The sequence below is a fragment of the Cervus elaphus genome, chromosome 29 (genome assembly GCF_910594005.1).
Source record: "Cervus elaphus chromosome 29, mCerEla1.1, whole genome shotgun sequence".
Classification (NCBI taxonomy): Eukaryota; Metazoa; Chordata; class Mammalia; order Artiodactyla; family Cervidae; genus Cervus; species Cervus elaphus.
In genome coordinates this window covers 17216150-17231305 of record NC_057843.1, presented here as the reverse complement: position 1 = coordinate 17231305, position 15156 = coordinate 17216150, and the positions used below count along the sequence as shown (strand labels likewise).

At 36.4% G+C, this 15156-nt stretch overlaps 1 protein-coding gene across 5 annotated transcripts in view; it reads left to right on the top strand.

The window, feature by feature from the left end:
• Positions 1-15156, top strand: part of IFT74 (intraflagellar transport 74) — a 96967-nt gene that overhangs the window by 37450 nt on the left and 44361 nt on the right. For all 5 annotated transcript variants that reach the window (XR_006338577.1, XM_043890975.1, XM_043890974.1 and 2 more), the window contains 3 exons: positions 276-338; positions 7497-7640; positions 9210-9250. Coding sequence is in view for 4 of the 5 variants with exons in the window: in XM_043890975.1 (XP_043746910.1) it covers positions 276-338; positions 7497-7640; positions 9210-9250 (248 nt within the window). In the remaining variant the exon portion in view is untranslated. The remainder of the gene's footprint in view (positions 1-275; positions 339-7496; positions 7641-9209; positions 9251-15156) is intronic.

Genomic DNA, 15156 nt, shown 5'->3' with positions numbered 1-15156 from the left:
ATTTGATATTCTCAGAACACAGTGATGATTCACTGAAAAGTTCTGGCTCCCTTTTTAAAAATTGATGAAGCATTTAAAAGATAGATCATGGTAAGGTTTTAATAATGAAATAAATTGGCAAAATGGAAATAAAGTTAACAAATTCTAGTCAAATTATAAGATATGGGCTGAAAATGTTTACAAAAGTTACTTCAACACATATATTTGAAATGTTGATAAATAAATTATTCTTAATATAATTTGCATATATATGTGCTTTTTTCCCTTCTTCTTAGAAATTAGATACACTTCAGCAACAGCTAGATTCACTGAATATGAAAAAAGAGAGCTTGGAATCTGTAAGTATAAAATGAAGTAAAAGTTTTCATATTACTCAGCTACAAAAGGTAATTCAGTTGAGTGTATTAATGGAACTCATTCAGGTATATATTAGTAGTTTACTAACAGGGGTATAATATATTTTTTTCCCATTCAGGACTTCAACTATCCTAGTTTAGTAAAAAAGTAGATTCAGTTGGCATGGAAACCCACTCCAGTGTTTTTGCCTGGAGAACCCATGGACAGAGGAGGCTGGCAGGCTGCAGTCCAAAGGGTCTCAAAGAGTCGGGAAATGACTGACGCGACTTAGCACATCATGGCAGATTCAGTTATTGAGTACCTACCTGTACAAAAATCAGGGTGCCTGCTGAGGCACACAAAATCTAATGGTAATTTAAAAACATGTGAACAAGAGACTAAAAACAAATGAAGAAGGGGAGGTCAGTTCGTTAAAGATGTAAAAACTCACATTTGGTTTATTATTTATCTAAAGCATTTTAAAGTTCACAAAACATATTTGTTATAAAATATTAAATAAGATGAATGTAAAAATGCCTATTTCTTTTCTTTCTTTTTAGACAGAGTTTCTCTTATATTTGCTGAGTGCTTATTATGTGCTTTTTTGAGCTCTTTATATGTGTCACCAGCATTGTCATTTTACCTTCACAATAATCCTATAATCCTGTCTTTGTTTTACTGCTGAGAAAAACCTCAAGTCGGATGTACATTGGATATGCTGTCTGCAACTTTTCTTTTTTTTAATCTAACATTCTCTCTCAAATGTCTGTTCACATCAGCTCTTAAGATATCTCCCTCATTATTTGAAATTACTGCACTGTACTACATTGTATGATTATGTATAGCACAGCCTTTTAGATGACTAGGTTTTTCATAGTTTTTTGAGATTATAAAACAATGTTGTAGTAAAAATATACATTTTTTGCTGAGTTACTATATCTTAAGATAAATTTCTCACATTGGGTAAAAAGTTACAAACTTCTAAAATGTGACATTGCCAAATTGCCTTCTGAAAAGCTTGTTTCATTTTATACTCCTAATCCCAATGTGTGAAAGTGTGTATTTCCCCGTATATTCATTAACAGCATGCATTATCAATCCATCATTTGCATTTTTGCTAGTTTAATAATTTAAAATTATCTTATTTTAATTTTTCATTTATTTATACAAAAGGTGGAGTATCTTTATTTCTTGACCAATGTACTCTTTTTCTGCCAACTACCTTCCCACTGTCTGTCTATCAAATCTGACCTGCCTTTCTTGATTTCTTCTGTATTCAGGTAGCTATCATGATGATAGGGCTAGTAACAATTGTACATTGACAAGATTGCTGTCACCTACCTTGCAAAAGAAATAAACATGAATGTTTTGTAATCCTTCTTTTGGAAGTTTGTTATTGAAAAAATAATTTGCTTAAAAATATTAAGATGATTTTCCCTGTCCAGTTGTCTATATGTGGATACACATAATTTTTATTTTCTTTTATCTCTATGGTAATAAGAATATGCTTCAAGAAATAAGGACTGCATTTAGTGTTAATATAGCCAGTTCTCAAATTCATCACCATCTTTTTTTTAGGGTTTGTAGGAGAGAGTTGGGTCTTATTTCATTGGCAGATTCAGTTTCCACAGAAAGGTGTAAGGTATAACCTTCCTTTTTGTGTTTGTATTGATGCCACTCTTCTTTGGTATTAGTATATATATGCCTAAAATTACATGAATTTAAAGAAATGTACAATATTCTCAAATGAAGAAAAAGTAAATCCTAATTCTGTTTAACTAGATTTCCTTTGTGAGGTTTTTGCGGGGGGACTTGTTTTTTTTTAAATTAATTTACTTTTTAATTGAAGGATAATTGCTTTACAGAATTTTGTTGTTTTCTGTCAAACCTCAACATGAATCAGCCATAAGTATACATATGTCCCCTCCCTCTTGAACCTCCTATCTCCCTCCCCATCCCACCCCTCTAGGTTGATACAGAGTCCCTGTTTGAGTTCCCTGAGACATACAGCAAACTCTCATTGGCTATCTATTTTACATACGGTAATATAAGTGTCCATGTTACTCTCTCCATACATCTCACCCTCTCCTTCCCTCTCCCTGTGTCCATAAGTCTGTTTCTTCATTGCTGCCCTGCAAATAAATTCTTCGGTACCATCTTTCTAGATTCTGTATATGCGTTAGAGTATATGATATTTATCTTTCTCTTTCTGACTTACTTCACTCTGTAAATAGGCTCTAGGTGCATCCACCTCATTAGAACTGACTCAAATGTGTTCCATTTCATGACTGAGTAATATTCCATTGTGTATATGTACCACAACTTCTTTATCCATTCATCTGTCAATGGATATCTAGGTTGCTTGCATGTTCTAGCTATATTAAATAGTGCTGCAGTGAACATTGGGGTACCTGTGTCTTTTTCAGTTTTGGTTTCCTCGGGGTATATGCCTGGGAGTGGGAATCCTGGGTCATGTGGTAGTTTTATTCCTAGTTTTTTAAGGAATTTCCATACCATCTTCCATAGTGGCTGTATCAATTTACATTCCTACCAACAGTGCAAGAGGGTTTGGAGAAAAGGGAACCCTCTTTTCTCCAGAGGGTTCCCTTTTCTCTATACCCTCTCCAGCACTTACTGTTTGTAGACTTTTTGATGATGGCCATTCTGATCAGTGTGAGATGATATTTCATTGTAGTTTTGATTTGCATTTCTCTTAATAATGAGTGATATTGAGCATCTTTTCATGTGTTTGTTAGCCATCTGTATGTCTTCTTTAGAGAAATGTCTGTTTAGGTCTTTTCCCCACTTTTTGATTGGGTTGTTTGTTTTTCTGGTGTTGAGTTGTATGAGCTGCTCGTGTATTTTGGAAATTAATCCTTTGTCAGTTGTTTCATTTGCTATTATTTTCTCCCATTCTGTGGGTTGTCTTTGCACCTTGCTTATAGTTTCCTTTGCTGTGCAAAAGCTTTTAAATTTAACCAAATCCCACTTGTTTACTTTTGTTTTTATTTCCATTACTCTCAGAGGTGGGTCATAGAGGATCTTGCTTTGATTTATGTCATCAAGTGTTCTGCCTATGTTTCCCTCTAGGAGTTTTATGGTTTCCGGTCTTACATTTAGGTCTTTAATCCATTTTGAGTTTATCTTTCTGTATGATGTTAGGAAGTGTTCTAACTTCATTCTTTTATATGTAGCTGTACAGTTTTCCCAGCACCACTTTTGAAGAGGCTATCTTTGCCCCATTGTCAAAAATATATTCTTGACAAAATATATACAAAATATACAAATATATACAAAAGTATATTCTTGCCTCCTTTGTCAAAATTAAGGTACCCATAGGTGCATGGGTTTATTTCTGGTCTTTCTATCTTGTTCCATTGGCCTGTGTTTCTGTTTTTGTGCCAGTACCATACTGTATTGATGACTGTAGCTTTGTAGTATAATCTGAAGTCAGGAAGGTTGATTCCTCCAGCTCCATTCTTCTTTCTCAAGGCTGCTTTGGGCATTTGGGGTTGTGTTTCCATATGAAATGTGAAATTTTTTTTTCTAGTTATGTAAAGATGCCATTGGTAATTTGATAGGGATTGCATTGAATCTGTAGACTGCATTTGGTAGTATAGTCATTTTCACAATATTGATTCTTCCTACCCAGGAACATGGAATATCTCTCCATCTGTTTATGTTGTCTTTGATTTCTTTCACCAGTGTCTTATAATTTTCTGTATACAGTTATTTTTGCCTCCTTAGATAGGTTTATTCCTAGATATTTTATATGTTTTTGTTGCAATAGTGAATTCCTTAATTTTTATTTCTGGTTTTTCATTGTTAGTATATAGGAATACAAGTGATTTCTATGTATTGATTTTGTATCCTGTGGCTTTGCTAAATTCACTGGCTAGCTCTAGTAATTTTCTGATAGTATCTTTAGGGTTTTCTATGTATAGTATAATGTCATCTGCAAACAGTGAGAGCTTTACTTCTTCTTTTCTGATCTGGATTCCTTTTATTTCTTTTTTGAAGTAAATTTTTTATTTCACTCTTTTTGGCATTAGTACATATATGCCTAAAACTGCATGAATTTAAAGAAATGTTACAATATTCTCAAACGAAGAAAATGTAAATCCTAATTCTATTTAACCTTAGCTGGATTCCTTTGTGGGTTTTTTGGTGGACGGTGGTGGACTTGTTCTTTAAAACAACATTATGTCAAATATCAGTCAATGAGTATTTATTTAATATCTGCTGTATGCTCACTACTGTGCTAAGTATTGTTGATTCAGTTCATAGGGGTGTGAAAAGAATCAGGTGAAGGATCAACATGAGCTTGAGTCTTCAGGAATGGTTTTATCAAGATGAAATTTGAACATGTCTATAAGTGGTTAAGTAAAATGGAAGGGGAAGATACTGTGAAGAGGGATACCTCAAAATGTCTGCATTTTTTTCTATTGATGTTTTATTATCATGACTTTTCATGTAAAGCTAATATATTGTTAAGTTGGTACAAAAGTAATTGTGGCTTTGAATTGTTGAAATTTGCCATTTGATATTGGATTATGTTCTTAAATGTGATTATATTATACATCATTTATTTTTTTTGTTATACATCATTTTAATGCATATTTCTCACTTCATGTTTTCTTGCTAATGACTTATTGCTTGCTATTTATTTTGTATTTATTTTAGAATATAGAAATGATGTTAGACAAAAAGCAAATTGGAGGGATTTTTTAATTCGAGTTCAAAATGGGTCATAAAGCAGCAGACACAGCTCACAACATCAGCATTGCATTTGACCCAGGAATTGCTAACAGACATACAGTGCAGTGGTGATTCAAGAAGTTTTGCCAAGAAGATAAGAGCCTTGAAGATGAGGAGTGCAGTGGCCAGCCATTGGAAATTGACAACAACCAATTGAGACCTATCATCATAGCTGATCCTCTTACATCTACACAAGAAACTGCCTAAGAACTCAGCATCAACCATTCTACAGTCATTCAGCATTTGAAGCAAATTGGAAACGTGAAAAAGTTTGATAAGTGAGTGCCTTGTGAACTGACCAAAAATCAAAAAATCATCATCCTGAAGTGTTGTCTTCTCTTATTCTACACAACAACAATGAGCTATTTCTTGATTGGATTGTGACATGCAATGAAAAGTGAATTTTATGTGACAACTGGTGACAACCAGTTCAGTGGTAGGACTGAGAAGAAGCTTCAAAGCACTTCCCCAAACCAACCTTACACCGTAAAAAGATCTTAGTCACTGTTTGGTGGTCTGCAGCCCATTTGATCCTCTACAGCTTTCTGAATCGAGAAAGGATTCAACATAAAGGACCCAATTCTTTGCCATGACAATGCCCGACCCCATGTTGCACAACCAATGCTTCAAAAATTGAACAATTTGGACTATGTAGTTTTGCCTCATGCACCATATTCACCTGACCTTTCACCAACCGACTACCACTTCTTCAAGCATTTCAACAACTTTTTATAGGGAAAATGCTTCCACGACCATTAGGAGGCAGAAAATGCTTTCCAAGAGCTAGTTGAATCCTGAAGCACGAATTTTTATGCTACAGGAATAAACCTTTTTCTCATTAGCAAAAATGTGTTGTTCCTATTTTCATTAATAAAGATGTGTTTGAGCTTAGTTATAATGATTTAAAATTCATGGTCCAAAACCGCAGTTACTTCTGTACCAACCTAATACTTAAGCTGTGTATATAACCCTTTGCCTATGGACTTTCAGACATTTCCTCTTGTTCACTTTTTCCTTTTTTTATTATTCTTTCTCTTTTGCTTTCAAAAAGGAGGAGCTCTTCCCTCTTAAAAATCTTGTTAGAGCTGTGGGCCTGGTTTCAGATATCAGCATTAACTTTTATTTTTGTTAGAAAAATTCTTTAGATCTCAGATAATCAGTTTTCACATCTGTAAAACAGAATTAATGGTACTGTCTTAACAGAGTTGCTTTGAGTGTTAAGAGAATATGAAGTATAAAGTCTATACTTTATACATAAGTACATATACTTATGTATAAAGTATATATATAAGGTATATAAAGAATTTGAAGTATAGTGCCCACCACAGAGTACATGCTCAATAAATAGTAGCTTCAAATGTCATTTTCATTATAATCGCCACTAACACCCCTAGCTCTTTTTATTTTCTTTTGAAATTATCCTATCCCTTACTTTCTCTTTATGAACAGTAGAACAGTGGTGAATACATGATAATTTTACTACTCATTTCTACTAGTTTTCTAGTGCTGCTGTAATAAAGTATTACAAACTGAGTGACATAAAACAACAGAAAAAATATTCTAATACTTCTCGAGGCTAAAGGTCTTAAAATCAAAGTATCAGCAGAGACTTGCTTCCTCTGGAACACTAGGTAGAATCCTTCCTTGCCTATTCCTAGCTTCTGGTGCTGGCTGTCAATCCTTGGTATTTGCTTCTTAACTTGTATCTGTATCTATTCTTTGCTGGTGTCATCAAATGGCATTCTCCTCATGTATCTCTGTTTGTGTGTGTGTGTGTATGTATCTCTGTTTTTATCTTCATGTATCTGTTTTTATCTTTTCCAATAAAGACAGCAGTTATACTGGATTAAGGTTCACCTTAATGACCTCAAGATATCAGAATTTAATTAAATCTGCACAGACTGCATTTCAAATTAAGTCACGTTCATAGGTGCTGGAGATTAGATCTTCAACGTATATTTTTGGGGGGATATAATTCAACCTTTAACATTGTAGGAAAGCATATATATGATCTATTTAGGGGAAAATATCTTCCCTCTAGAGATCAGTTCTTTGGACTTTGAATTGAGTTTTGTGGTTCAAGTTATACATATTATCGTTTCGTTTTCTTTATTATCTTCCCACTGGTAGAGATGTCTGTATCTTTGTTTAGGTCTTATATTTAAAAACTAAAACTAAAGCTACCACTTCTTGTGAATCTTAGACTGAATAGCTTACAAACGTATATAGGGATTTATTTTTATTCTTCAGTATTTAGAATTTGTAGCATTCTTGAGTACTCTAGATACTTGATATCTCTATTTAAGGAAGCTGGTAGTTTAAATTTGTCCTTAGTTATAAACTGAAACTATTTGAATAGTTTTTGATAAAATACTAAAATTATTTTTTTTAATTCTCTTTAGGAAATAGCACACTCCCAGGTTAAACAGGAGGCTGTATTGCTACATGAAAAACTTTATGAGTTGGAGTCCCATCGAGATCAGATGATTGCAGAAGACAAAAATATGGGATCTCCAATGGAAGAAAGAGAGAGATTGCTCAAGCAGGTAGGAAAAACAAACATACTTATTTTAAAATGTCAGGATTTGGTAAATGTATCCATTTGTTTTATTTAAGGCATATGCATTGAACAGAAAGCCAGTAAGCTTATTTAAAAAACAAAACAGTGAAAAGCAGACTCCACCTAAATTAATATGAACTGCTTGACCAAGAAAATCTAGATAAAAGTAATTTCTAACATAGAGACTTTTTATTTTTTTTACTTAAATCCTAATTTTCTATGGTCTTCATACATATTTGATCATTTTTTCATGTTTTGGTTCCTTACAAGAAAAACTCTTCTTATTGGTCAGTAAATAATTAGACAATCTTACTGAAAGTGTATTACATTATTTGCTTTAGGCCTCATATGTAGAAAATTAAGTGCCCCAAGGCTGATGACTTTGTGTGGTTATTTCTATCAGTGCCTTGATGAAAGTGAATGAATTTAGAATGTCCTGTGAGATCATAGTATGTCAGCATGTTGTATCACATGTGTTCAGTAGTTTTCTTACTGCCCCAAGGCTGGCTTTAATTTAGCCTGTTAAATTATAGGCTAAAACACCCTAAACATACAGCCCTTAGGAGCCTATATATTTGGGAAACAGATCGAGTGAATAACCTGTAAATGGGACTCCTTTGTGGTCTTAGATTGAATCCAATGGGTTTGCAAGAACAGTAAGGATCACCTCAGGCTTCCCAGGTGGCATTAGTGGTAAAGAACCTGCCTGCCAGTGTAGGAGACACAAGAGGTGCAGGTTCGATCCCTGGGTTGGGAAGATCCCCTGGAAGAAGTCATGGCAACCCTCTCCATATTCTTGCTTGGAGAATCCTATGGACAGTGGAGCTTGGTGAGCTAAGTCCATAGGGTCACAAAGAGTCAGACACAAATGAAGTGACTTAGCACACAGGAGCTATTTAAGTATTAAGAATCATTCTATAAAGGTATTATAATCTAGAATCTCTGAAACTCTTTGGAAAGAGATCATTGAAGGCAGGGGACTAAAGAGTGATCCCAGGATAGAATTGCTAAATAAAATATAGAATGATTAAGTTAAATTTGAATTTCAGATAAGCAATGAATAATCTTTCAGAATAAATATATACGTAAAGATGATAAGTGTCTTCCAAATACTGCATAGTATATACATACCACAAAAGGTACTCATTGTTTTTCTGAAATTGAAATGTAATGGGGTTTGCTAAATCTGGCAACCCTACTTTGTGTGTGGCATGGGAGTAGGTAACAGGGGGAGCCAGGGGTAGGGAGACAGGCTCAAGCATCCTAGATATTTATTTAAACTGATTCGGTCCTGAAAATGTATTAATTTCATTGTGCTTTGTTGGATAGGTATGGATATATCAGTCACCACTCTTCCTTTGAGGAGGAAAGAAAAATCTGTGACTAGTTCCCCAGTGATGTTCCTTTTAACTTAAAAGGTTGAATTTTAAGAAATTAGTTAAAAGAAAGAGACTAGATTTGACATTTTAGTACATGCCTTAGAAGGAAAATCTCTTTAAGATGGCCCAACAATGAACAGTTCTTTAAATTCTGTTTTCTCTTTATACATTTATAGGTTAAAGAAGATAATCAGGAAATAGCCAGCATGGAGCGGCAGTAAGTACATTTACATTAGGACATTTTACATTCATTTCTCATCTTTTAAATTGTAGTCTAAGCGTATAAGAGATGCATATTGTTAGTCTTTTTTTTCAGTGGTTCATAGTGACAGTGCAGCTTTCTGTTTTATTTATAGCTTTAAATAATTCTTTGAATGTTTAGTTAGGAGCCATTACATAGTATAATTACTTTTTAAAAACAGCTTTATTGTGATGTAATACATACTATACAATTCACATATTTAAAGTGTACAATTCAGAGGTTTTTAGTATATTCACAGAATTGTGTAACCACCACCTCAGTCAATTTTCAAACACTTCAGTCACCCCACTAAGAACACATATTCCTTCACACCTCTCATCCCCAATTCCCAGCCCTAGGCAACCATTCTGCTTTATGTCTCTATAGGTTAGCATGTTCTGGACATTTCATATAAATGAGAGCATACAATGTATAGTCCTATGTGGCTGGATTCTTACACTTAGCATAATGTTTCCATTATGGTTGGGGTCACTGAGTGTACCAGTGCAAGTGCCTGGGACCTTTTGAAGGAGGTCACCATTATCTTCATTACCTCCACCATATTTTGGCCTCAGGTCAAAAATAACATGGAGGGAACACAGCCCTGCCCTTCAACAGAAAATTGGATTAAAGATTTACTGAGAATGGCCCCACCCATCTGAACAAGACCCAGTTTCCCCCTCAGTCAGTCTCTCCCATAAACCTCTTATCCTTCTCCATCAGAGGGCAGAAAACCATAATCACAGAAAACTATCCAATCTGAACACATGGACCACAGCCTTGTCTAACTCAATGAAACTATGAGCCCTGCCACGTAGGGCCACCTAGAACAGATGTGTCATGGTGGAGAGTTCTGACAGAATGTGGTCCACTGGAGAAAGGAATGGCAAACCACTTCAGTATTTGTGCCTTGAGAACCCCATGAACAGTATGAAAAGGCAAAAAGAAAGGATACTGAAAGAGGAACTCCTCAGGTCGGTAGGTGTCCAGTATACTACTCGAGATCAGTGGAGAAATAACTCCAGAAAGAATGAAGAGATGGAGCCAAAGCAAAAACAACACCTAGTTGTGGATGTGACTGGTGGTGGAAGTAAAGTCCGAAGCTCTAAAGAACAATATTGCATAGGATCCTGGAATGTTAGGTCCATGAATCCAGGCAAATTGGAACTGGTCAAACGAGATGGCAAGAGTGAACATCGACATTTTAGGAATCAGTGAATTAAAATGGACTGGAATGGGTGAATTTGACTCAGATGACCATTATATGTACTACTGTGGGCAAGAATTTCTTAGAAGAAATGGAGTAGCCATCATAGTCAACAGAAGAGTCCGAAATGTAGTGCTTGGATGCAATCTCAAAAACAACAGAATAATCTCTGTTCCTTTCCAAGGCAAACCATTCAGGATCACAGTAATCCAAGTCTATGCCCCAAGCAGTATTGCTGAAGAAGCTGAAGTTGAATGGTTCTTTGAAGACTTACAAGACCTTCTAAAACTCACCCAAAAAAGATGACCTTTTCATTATAGGGGCCTGGAATGCAAAAGTAGGAAGTCAAGAAATACCTTGAGTAACAGGCAAATTTGGCCTTGGAGTACACAATGAAGCAGGGCAGAGGCTAATAGAATTTTACCAAGAGAACACACTGGTCATAGCAAACACCCTCTTCCTAGAAGGGAAGACTCTACACATGGACATCACCAGATGGTCAATATCGAAATCAGATTGATTATATTCTTTGCAGCCAAAGATAGACAAGCTCTATGCAGTCAGCAAAAACAAGACCAGGAGCTGACTGTGGCTCAAATCATGAACTCTTTAAGCCAAATTCAGACTTAAATTGAAGAAAGCAGGGAAAACCACTAGACCATTCAGGTATGACCTAAATCAAATCCCTTAGGATTATACAGTGGAAGTGACAAATAGATTCAAGGGATTAGATCTGATAGACACAGTGCCTGAAGAACTATGGACAGAGGTTCGTGACATTGTACAGGAGACAGGGATCAAGACCATCCCCAAGGAAAAAAAAATGCAAAAAGGCAAAATGGTTGTCTGAGGAGGCCTTACAAATAGCTATGAAGAGAAGAGAAGCAAAAGGCAAAGGAGAAAAGGAAAGATATACCCATTTGAGTGCAGACTTCCAAAGATCGTAAGAAGAGATAAGAAAGCCTTCCTCAGTGATCAGTGCAAAGAAATAGAGGAAAACAATAGAATGGGAAACACTAGAGATTTCTTCAAGAAAATTAGAGATACCAAGGGAACATTTCTTGCAAAGATGAGCTCAATAAAGGGCAGAAATGGTATGGACCTAACAGAAGCAGAAGATATTAAGAAGAGGTGGCAAGAATACACAGAAGAACTGTACAAAAAAGATCCTCATGACCCAGATAATCACGATGGTGTGATCATTCATCTAGAGCCAGACATCCTGGAATGTGTAGTCAAGTGGGCCTTAGGAAGCATCACTGCAAACAAAGCTAGTGGAGGTGATGGAGTTCCAGTTGAGCTATTTCAAATCCTGAAAGATGATGCTGTGAAAGTGCTGCACTCGGTATACCAGCAAATTTGGAAAACTCAGCAGTGGCCACAGGACTGGAAAAGGTCCGTTTTCATTCCAATCCCAAAGAAAGGCAATGCCAAAGAATGTTCAAAGTACCGCAAAGTTCCCCTCATCTCACATGCTAGCAAAGTAATGCTCAAAATTCTCCAAGCCAGGCTTCAACAGTATGTGAACCATGAACTTCCAGATGTTCAAGCTGGATTTTGAAAAGGCAGAGGAACCAGAGACCAAATGGCCAACATCCGTTGGACCGTGGAAAAAGCAAGAGAGTTCCAGAAAAACATCTATTTCTGCTTTATTGACAGTGCCAAAGCCTTTGACTGTGTGGATCAAAACAAACTGTGCAAAATTCTTCAAGAGATGGGAATACCAGACCACCTGACCTGCCTCTTGAGAAATCTGTATGCAGGTCAGGAAGCAACAGTTAGAACTGGTCATGGAACAACAGACTGGTTCCAAATCGGGAAAGGAGTATGTCAAGGCTGTATATTGTCACCTTGCTAAATTTAACTTATATGCAGAGTACATCATGAGAAATGCCAGACTGGATGAAGCACAAGCTAGAATCAAGATTGCTAGGAGAAATATCCATAATCTCAGATAAGCAAATGACACCACCCTTATGGCAGAAAGTGAAGAAGAACTAAAGTGCCTGTTGAGGAAAGTGAAAGAGGAGAGTGAAAAAGTTGGCTTAAAGCTCATCATTCAGAAACTAAGATCATGACATCTGGTCCCATCACTTCATGGGAAATAGATGGGGAAACAGTGGAAACAGTGTCAGACTTTATATTTGGGGGCTCCAAAATCACTGCAGATGGTGATTGCAGCCATGAAATTAAAAGACACTAGCTCCTTGGAAGAAAAGTTACAACCAACCTAGAAAGGAAGAAAAGGAAAGAAAGTGACGTTGCTCAGTCGTGTCTGACTCTGTGACCCCGTGGACTATAGCCTACCAGCTCCTCCGTCCATGGATTCTCCAGGCAAGAATACTGGAGTGGGTTGCCATTTGCTTCTCTAGGGGATCTTCCTGACCTAGGGATCGAACCCAGGTCTCCCACATTACAGGCAGACGCTTTACCCTCTTAGCCACCAGGGAAGCCCTATAACTAACCTAGACAGCATATTTAAAAGCAGAGACATTACTTTGCCAACAAAAGTCTGTCTAGTCAAAGCTATGGTTTTTCCAGTAGTCAGGTATGGATGTGAGAGTTGGATTATAAAGAAAGCTGAGCACCAAAGAATTGTTGCTTTTGAACAGTAGGTTGGAGAAGACTCTTGAGAGTCCCTTGGACAGCAAGGATAGCCAACCAGTCCATCTTAAAGGAAATCAGTCCTGAATACTCATTGGAAGGACTGATGCTGAAGCTGAAACTCCCAATATTTTGGTCACCTTATGTGAAGAACTGACTCATTTGAAAAGACCCTGATGCTGAGAAAGATTGAGGGTAGGAGGAGAAGGGGATGACAGAGGATGAGATGGCTGAATGGCATCACTGACTCAATGGACATGGATTTGAGTAAACTCCGGGAGTTGGTGATGGACAGGGAGGCCTGGCGTGTTGCAGTCACGACTGGGTGACTGAACTGAATATTTCCAAGGTTCATCTATGTTGTAGTATGTATCATTATATCATTTCTTTTAAATGCCACATAATACCCCATTGCATGGATATACCATATTTATTTATCCATTCATTAATTGATAGACATTTGGATTGTTTCTGTCTTTTGGCTATGATGGATCATGCTGGTATGAACATTCACTTACAAATTTTTGTGTGGACATATATTTTTGCTTGTCTTGTGTATTTACCAAGAGTGGTATTTACCTAGGCGTGCTGATTCATACAATAACTCTATATTTAACTTTTTGAGGAGGTGCCAGACTATTTTCTAATGCTGCTAAACCATTTTTTATTTTCACCATCAGTGACTAAGTATTCCAGTTTCTCCATGACTTCATCAACACTTGTTATTACCTTTTCTTTTTGATTATAGCCATTATAGTGTGTGTGAAGTGGTATCTCATTGATTTGCATTTTCCTGATGACGAATGATGTTGAACCTTTTTTCATGCACTTATTCGTCATATGTATATATTCTTTGGAAAAATATCTGTTCACATTCTTTGCCCATTTTTTTTCCATTCAGTTTTATAAATTTTGTGTTTTGACTGCGTTGGGTCTTTCTTACAGCACATGGGCCCTTTGTTGCTGTATGCTGACTTTCTCTAGTTGTGGAGAGCGGGAGCTGCTCTGTAGGTGCAGTGCATGGGCTTAGCCTTACAGTGACTTCTCTTGCTGTGGAGCACAGTCTCTAGGGTGTGGAAGCTCAGTAGTTGTGGCTCATGGACTTAGTTGCCCCATGGCATGTGGGATCTTAGTTCCCATACTGGGGATTGAACCCATGTCCCCAACATTGACAGGTAAATTCTTAACCACTGGGCCACCAGGGAAGTGCTCCCAATTTTAAATTGGGTTATTAATTTATTTTTGACTGTGCCATGTGGGATATTAGTTCCCTGACCAAGGATTGAACTAGAGTCCCTTCCATTGGAAGTGCAGTCTTAACCACTGGACTGTCAAAGGAGTCCACTTATGGTCTTATTAGTGAATTGTAAGAGTTCTTTATATATTCTAAATAGACTCTCTCATCAGATCAATGACTTGCAAAATTTTTCTTCCATTATGTTGATTTTCTTTTTATTTACATTATGGTGTTCGTTGAAACACAGAAGTTTTAAATTTTGATGGTATCTGGTTGGTTGTTTTCTTTTTTTGCTTGTGCTTTTGGTGTCATATCTAAGAAACCAGTGCCTAATTCAAGTTCACAAAGACTTATGCTTATGTTTTATTTTTATTTAACTGTTTTATAGTGCAGTTCTTATGTTTAGATCTGTGATTCATTAACTTTTGTGAATGGTATGAGGTAGGAGTCCAGTTGTATTCTTTTCCATATGCATTTCCAGCTGTCCCAGTACCATTTGTTGAAATATTCTTTCAACAAATGTTGTTTAATGTTCTTTCTCTGTTAAACTGTTTTGGCACCTTTGTCAAAAATCAATGTATATAGATATAGTCCTTTTTCTAGACTCAAAACAATTCTATTCCATGGCTATATATGTCTTTCCTTATTCCAGTACCATACTGTCTTGATTACTATTTGTTGTTATTGTTCAGTCACTAATCATGTCCAACTCTTTGCAGCACCATGGGCTGTAGCACACCAGGCTCTCTGTCCTTCATTATCTCCTGGAGTTTGCTCAAATTCATGTCCATTGAGTCGGTGATTCTATGTAACCATCTCATACTCTGCTTCCTC